This window comes from Filicampus tigris, chromosome 3 (genome assembly GCF_054856515.1).
Source record: "Filicampus tigris isolate MCC_2025a chromosome 3, RoL_Ftig_1.0, whole genome shotgun sequence".
Taxonomy (NCBI): domain Eukaryota; kingdom Metazoa; phylum Chordata; class Actinopteri; order Syngnathiformes; family Syngnathidae; genus Filicampus; species Filicampus tigris.
Window position 1 is genome coordinate 464,952 of NC_141219.1, and position 7,457 is coordinate 472,408.

A 7,457-nucleotide genomic window follows, 5' to 3' on the forward strand; every position below is an offset into this window, starting at 1 on the left:
CTTCCGTACTTCCATAGCCAGGCATACAGCAATAATGGGGATTCAAATGTTTTGATTTTTTTAAAGCGAACTTAGTGAAAATGCGCAAAATGGTGAACTTAGTTGCGACTCATGCCCGTTTCCATTTGTTACGATCTTGCGAATATTGAGGAGTCTGCAAGCGCCATGAGATGACGTCATACGAGCGTCTCTCTCTATAGCCCCCGCACCCGCCCCCAAGACATTCGACTGACTGTCAACAAATGTGATTGTGGACAGATTGCTGATCGGCTTTCGTGGTTTGGAAGAACTGTGGTCACATTTGTATCAGCATTCGGCGCACAGCGAGCCGTCATGGAAAGGAGACGGAAAAGATTGTTTCCACTGCGTCGTTCTCTGTCTGCATGTCCCTGCGTTCATGTTCGCCTCTTTTATTCATACCAGAAATATTTTCATTTGATCGTCGCCCCCCCCCCCAAAACATACTTTATCGTCCATTGCTATTTTTTGTTAGTACAGTTCGTATGTGTGACGTAATATCCGGTCAAAACGTTTGACGTGGTGCCATCGGTCCTGTCATTGTTTATTCGCAAAACCTGTTTCCATAGACAAAATGTGCATTTTCCCTTCCTTGACGCGCTGAACCCCCATACCTAGGCGTTACAAACTTTGGCGAATGTTAGGCCTTTCCCGCAAAATAAAATCTTCACGTTTCCATTCAGATTTATTTTCACTGTGAAAATAGGTGGATGGAAACCGACCTAATAATAACTCAGACGAATAGAACCGGTTCAACTGTGGAACAAGGGCAGCACATATTCCCTTGAAGGTTTCTTTGTATTTGCAGGTTAATAAAAGATTTTGAAAAATTCTTCATAATGTTCTTGCCTTCAGTCCTACCGTGTGTTTTTTTGCACACAAACGGCGAATGGGGGTCGGCGGGGGGGTTCACTTCGAGAGCGCGTAATCTCCATCACACTTAAAGAGTTGTCAAGCTCTTTCCAAATTGTGTGAACAAGGGCGTGTGTGCAACCGTGCTTTTGTGCGTTAGGGGTCGTTTGTTTTTCGGTTCGGTTGCGTTTTTTGTTCTGGTTTTGTTTGTTGCGGACGGTTGGGTTTTGTTTTGGCTCTGCCCCGGGCGCGTCGCTGTTATTGTGAAGTCATGATGACGGAAGTGACGACGATGACGCTTCCGAGCCCAGGCAGACTTTTGATTAAAGCTGACAATTTTGACGCCTAAAACCCCCCAAGATGCGCTCGAGTTCGATACGTGTGCAGAAGGCCGTTGCGAGACTTTTGGAGCCGCGGCGACGACACAGCAAAATGCAGCGCTGACAACAAGTTGACTCTTTAGTTTTTGCCGTGCTGCTGCTGCTGCTTCTTTTTCCTGCCGTCTGGACGCTGATTGGTTCGTGAAATGTCCACTCGCCGTGTGTCAACTGTTGTTGTCTTTAGTTGGCTTGTCGTGCTGCATAAACGCCGCACTTTTGCACACATACATGCGCGTCGTATGGAGCCGCGTAGTTCCACACTTGATCCCCACGCGCAGTCCCAAATACAGTACACCAATGTTTGGGTAAGCCCCCGCGGCTAACGAGTGCTAGCTTCCCGGCACAACATTGGAGCAAGGAGTGTCACGTTCGTTCAAATGTCGACACCGAACGTCAAATTCGTCCACTTGAAGCGTCTTCGGTCACTTGCTTGCCGGCTTGGACTCAAGCCCGCACGCGTGCAGACGCACGCGCGCGCGCGCGCGCGTATACTTTGTTAGCCTGCACGGCTAACAGTGCTAGCACAAAGGAACGCATTTGAGTCAACCAAAGAGTGTCACGTCCATGTTAAATGTCGGCACAACATGTCCAATTGGTCCACATGAAGGCTTTTCGTTTCCACTCCCGTGGGGTTGTTGTTGTTGTTGTCGTTGTTGTTGTTGTTGTTGTTGTCGTCGTCGTCGTCGTCGTCTTCTTAGCAGCACACTCAACTTCTGACAGTGATTGGGGAGGAACGACTGGCTTTGGCAGTCATTCACTCATTTCCAACTCGCCACTCACTTCAAAGGGATTTCGAGTGCAGGAACAAGTCTGTCTGACGGTCTGACGCAGATGGGTATATATATATGTATGTATGTATGTATGTATGGATGGATGTATATGTGTATGTATGTGTATTTATGTACAAGTTAGAAGAAAGTACGACTGAATCACATTGACAGAGCTGCCAACTTTCAGAAATTCACTACCTGAACAATTCATGTAAATGTTCCCATTTTTACAAATCTGTCAGGAACATTAGACCAGGAGCGGATTGCGGAATGGACTGCTAGTCTATGAGTGCTAATATCGGAGATTTGGGACGTCGACCGATAAAATCCGATACCGGAACTAGTTTTGGGAGTTGTAGTTTAGAGTTCTATCACGAGTGTTGGTTAACTATGGAAACCTTGGTGTGTTGCAGGAACCTCAAGTCAAGGCTGGGAAGTGTCCGCTATGAAGAAGAGAAGTTTGTCTCTTCAGCTGGTGAAAAGGTACAAGGAAGCCGCCCGGATCAGGAAGTCCACTCAATCTTGTTGTGATTTCTTGGCTGCGTTCAATCCTGAAACTGCGCGTTCACGTTTGCAGCAGTGCTCCCCGGACGCACAGAATATTTCACCCGGTCTTTCCCTGGTAGCGGTTAGGTCAAAGATGAACATTCCCGTTCCGAAATGTGATGACAGGATGCTGAACTGTAGGAACCCCGAGCTCCACGAGGAGCTGCAGATCCAGGCGGCGGTGGCGGCGGGCGACGTGTACACGGTGCGCCGCATGCTGGAGCGCGGATACTCGCCCAAGATCCGCGACGCCAACGGATGGACGCTGCTGCACTTCTCGGCCGCCAAGAGCAAGGAACGATGTGTGCGCGTCTTCCTGGAGCACGGAGGTCAGCCAAACGTCCGTCCTCCCTCCCTCCCTCCCTCCCTCCCTTTGCGCGCTCGCGCTCTTGCCGCCAGGAAGGCCAGACGGGCTTCCCGGGCTATTCGCCGCCCACATCGCGCGCTTCCAAGTGCTTTACGGCCAAAGCCAGTCGCAAAAATGCTAATCCGTGCCGTCCGTTCGTTCTCCGAAATGTGGCCAAAATACTTGCGCGGCCAAATGGACCTGCTCTCGTCGGCAGTCCCATCTTTCGTCGGCAGTCCCATCTTTCGTCGGCAGTCCCATCTTTCGTCGGCAGTCCCATCTTTCGTCGGCAGTCCCATCTTTCGTCGGCAGTCCCATCTTCTAGATTAGCATCCTCCCCAAACTTTTCACCACAAGCACCCACCACTTCAAAAACGACCAAGTGGCACCGTCATAAGTGACATGTTTCATCAACAACGAGAGCGCTTCTATTCCTTCCTCAAGTTGTCATATGAGGAGGCAAAAACAGCACAAAGTTGATGACAAATGACACATGAATGCTCCCAATATTATGAGCAAAAAAAATGTGCGTGCAGTTGGTTGTTATTATAGGACATTATAAATGCTTATCATAATATTATTATAAGTTGTTAAAAGAAGCAACACCCACATTTAATTTGAAATATCACGAGGGAGAAAAAAAAGTTCGAATAGTACAAGAAAGTTAAACCCAAAAGAAAGAAGCTCAACACTGAGCAAGAATAAAGGCGTCAACTTGGGAGAATAACGTCAAGTCTTTTTTCTCATGTACAAAACGATAGCTCAACATCATGTCGCAGTTTTAGCAAAATAAAGTTGGCTTATGTGTTTATGGATGAGACGTTTTTGTGGGAACTCGGACACTGTCAACATTTTGCGAGACGAGAAAATTCCGACAAAGCCAATGTTTTTGTATCGCTAAAAAGTGCCACCAACATTGTGCGGTTTAAAAATGAGCGCTGCAGATAAGAAGCCAAAAAATGCAGCAAAACAAAAGTTCCAAATCAAGCAGAGCTTCAACATGAAATGCAAACGCCGCGAAAACAACGTTGAATAGGACTCAACCGCACTTGGCGACCACTAGAGGGAGCCAGCGCACCCCTGCCGGTAGCACCGGCGCACTTTGCGAAGCACTGATCGCTCCGGTAGACTGTTGCAGATTTCCTGCCGCCTGGCCACGTTTAGTCCTGGCGCGGCGCACCAACGCGAGAGCACACCCGATGCTCTCCGAGTCCCAGCGGGGTCCAAAGGCTCCCGCCCATCTGGCGCTCCACGATTCTGTAAGTCGTGGCTGTCCCGTGAAAAAACACGTGCGTCCAGTGTGGCATTTTTCATTTTCACACTCATGCGATGTCATTTCATGTGCAATAGGCCATCCGGATGATTAAATGAACGACTGGATGGCAACTAGCGGCGGCGTTGGCCGAAAGACAAACGGGAAGGGCTAGGCTAGGCTAGGCTAGGCTAAGCGTTCGCTTGCGCGCGGAGCGGATAGACTCGCTCTCCAAAGCCTCGACCGAAAATGTGCCTCCAGCGCGGCGCGCGTGTAAGGCTGACCTTTGACGCGCCTGCTCGGCCCTCAGCGGACCCGACGGTGAAGGACTTCATCGGGGGTTTCACGGCGCTGCACTACGCCGCCATGCACGGGCGCGCTCGCATCGCCCGCCTGATGCTGGAGTCGGACTTCTGCGGCGACATCATCAACGCCAAGAGCTACGACGGCTGGACGCCGCTCCACGTGGCGGCCCACTACGGCCGAGACTCCTTCGTGCGCCTTCTGCTGGAGTTCTGCGCCCAAGTGGACCCGCTGAGCGACAAGGGCACCACGCCGCTGCAGCTGGCCATCATCCGCGAGCGCTCCAGCTGCGTGCGCATCCTGCTGGACCACGGCGCCAACATTGACATTCAGAACGGCTTCTTGCTGCGCTACGCCGTGAGCAAGGGCAACCACTCGTACTGCCGCATGTTCCTGCAGCGCGGCGCCGACACCAACCTGGGCCGGCTGGAGGACGGCCAGACGCCGCTGCATCTGTCGGCGCTGCGCGACGACGTGCTGTGCGCTCAGATGCTCTACGCTTACGGCGCCGACACCAACACCAGGAACTACGACGGGCAGACGCCCGCCGCCGTCTCCGTCGGCATGTCCAGGCACAGCCGGCCGTGCCTGGACTTCCTGCAGGACGTCACCAGTGAGTACCTCCCTATCGGCGTCCCGCCAGACGTTTTTCAAGCCCAAAATCGTCCCGGGTCGAGCGATCCTTCCAACCAATCCATCGAGTTCGTCAAATTGATCGACAGCTACCCCGCAAATCGATGAATCGTTTCCCCCCCCGTTACGTAGCGTACGTGGCTGTCCCGATCGGCTGACCTCGGCCTCTCGGAAGCCGACCTTTGCGTCCGATCCAAATAAGGACAGACAATTGCAAACCGCTGCTGCTCCGTCGACGTTTGGTGCGTTTCTCTCAACGCTCGGTTTCTCTCACCTTGGCAAGCGCAAGCTAAGCCCAAACATTTCCTGCCGACGTGCGCCTCCGCTCCTCTCGACACTCTCGGCATTTGCGCCCGGCTCCGAGCGGCATTTCCACTTTGTCTCATTGGGATGATTTTGAATTGGCGGCGCCCGCTTTGGTTGACGACGCGCTCATGTTGTCTTTGTACTCAGAACGCCCACGGAGCCTGCAGGACGTGTGTCGCATCAGGATCCGCCAGTGCATCGGCCTGCAGAGGTTGTGCCTCCTGGAGGAGCTTCCCATCGCCAAGGTCATGAAGGACTATCTCAAGCACAAGTTTTAACGCCGCCAGCGCGCGCGCGCACGCCGGGAACGAGTACAAAGAAGAAGAAGAAAAAGAAGGAAAGACCTACGCAACGACTCGGCTCGCCTTGCCCGGGTTTGTCCCGCTCGGCTCGGCTCGGCTCGGCTCGGCTCGGCTCGGCTCGGCCTGGCGGGGCCCGGCGGGGCCCGGCGGGGGCGGGGCCCGGCGGGGGCGGCCGTCTTCCTGCCGAGTCGTGGAAAGTGCGACTCGCCGCTTGCTGTCTGTCCGGCGTGCTGGCACAATGTGAATACTTTACAGATATTTTTCTACCTTTATTTAAACATCGCTCATATTAAACACTTGGTGTGCGTGCGCGTGCGTGTGAATGGAGAAACGGAGTTCTGAAATGCCACAGAAAGTTCTTTTATTTTGTTGATGCTGAAGATGAACAAACATCAGTTGACTTCCTCACTTGCTGTTGGTCACCATGCCAACGTGAGACCAGCGTGTGTGATTGCGCACATGTACATTTCTTCGCATTAAAACACCACTCTAAGTGGCTTGTTTTATTTTCTTAAAGTTGAAAACAGCAAAAATGTGTTCACTTCCTTCTGACTAGTGACCACGCTCTCCGTGACAGTCACCATGACAACATGAGCCTCACACGTTCGTGTGGCAAATTGCCATCAAACTATTTGAGTTTGTTAACATTGGAAATGTTGACTTTCTTGCTCTGTGCGTCACCATGACAACTTGAGATGTGTGCGTGATGATGAAAGTGAATTCCTCATAGTAAAGTGTCACTGGAAGTCTCTTATTTTAACATTGAAAACGTTTGGTTCTATCCTCCCTCCACCTTGCAAAATGCTGTGTGCGATGAAGGAACTGAATTTGTCACTTTGTCACAAAACGCAATAGGAAATGACTTCGAAGTGATTTTGTTCACAATGATAGTCTTGATTTCTCTGAGCTTCGACGTCTCCCAAAAGTCATCTTCCTCTGTCGCCATGACAATATGACCTGTTTTTGTGTGCGCAGCGCCCTCTGCAGCATGAAGCCAAATCGAACTTGTTGAGGGGCTTAGGTGACTGCAGTGGCACTGAGCTCCCAGAAGTGGGCGCGCTTGCACAAATGTGCAAAATGGATCGATGACAACTCATTCGACATGTACTTTGGAGTTGTGCTTCTTGACCTCTCAAAAACTTTTAATCTCATCAATTTTTGGTAGGAAAGCGAGTGAGCGACTTCCCGAATGTACACAAACGCGCGCGCGCGTGTGTGTGTGTGTGTCAATAAAGCTACCGCGTTTCTATAACCCGTGATTGTTTTTTTTTTTGTCTGATGTTGCAGACGAAAGAAAGTGGCTCTTTTGTTGGAAGCACACGTGAACAGGTTGAGTGAAGGAAAAGGTGAAGAGGTAGAAAAGGCGAACAAGCTTTTTCCGCGTTTAGTTGTTGAGCGTGTCGGAACGGAGATGAGCGCATGCAGTCTTCTAGATCAGGGGGTTCCAAACTTTTTTCAAAGGGGGCCACATCGGGTGAGATTTAGATGTGCGAGAGCCGACCATTCAGCTTTCAGTTGCTTTCATTTTTCCACGACGCTCGTGACCTTTCGAAGTTTGCATGTTTGGTCTAGCACTGCCTCTTCCTTCAAAACAGCCACAGTCTCATACTATGTCACACACAAGAAAGGCCGAGGTTACATTTCGAATGTAATATGAACGCTTACACGCAAAAGTTTTTTTCAAAACCACTAAGACCTGCGGTGTGAACCTATAGCCTTTGGTCCTCCGAAATCAAAGTGGACAGCCGG

General features: G+C 51.0%; 1 protein-coding gene across 8 annotated transcripts; it reads left to right on the forward strand.

The window, feature by feature from the left end:
- The first annotated feature begins 1,072 nt into the window (after positions 1–1,072).
- On the forward strand, positions 1,073–6,960 carry asb7 (ankyrin repeat and SOCS box containing 7). Of its 8 annotated transcripts, XM_086026926.1 has the most exons (6): positions 1,400–1,555; positions 1,971–2,085; positions 2,434–2,503; positions 2,693–2,895; positions 4,475–5,080; positions 5,554–6,960. In XM_086026926.1, exons 2-6 carry the CDS (start codon positions 2,082–2,084, stop codon positions 5,682–5,684), a joined length of 1,014 nt encoding a protein of 337 aa, XP_085883052.1. In that variant the 5' UTR covers positions 1,400–1,555; positions 1,971–2,081; the 3' UTR covers positions 5,685–6,960. The 8 variants fall into 8 exon arrangements, with proteins under 8 accessions (XP_085883056.1, XP_085883057.1, XP_085883054.1 ...); XM_086026930.1 differs by lacking the exons at positions 1,400–1,555; positions 1,971–2,085 and adding an exon at positions 1,073–1,387 and having other exon boundaries at positions 2,647–2,895; XM_086026931.1 differs by lacking the exons at positions 1,400–1,555; positions 1,971–2,085 and adding an exon at positions 1,073–1,387 and having other exon boundaries at positions 2,708–2,895.
- The last annotated feature ends 497 nt before the right edge of the window (positions 6,961–7,457 follow it).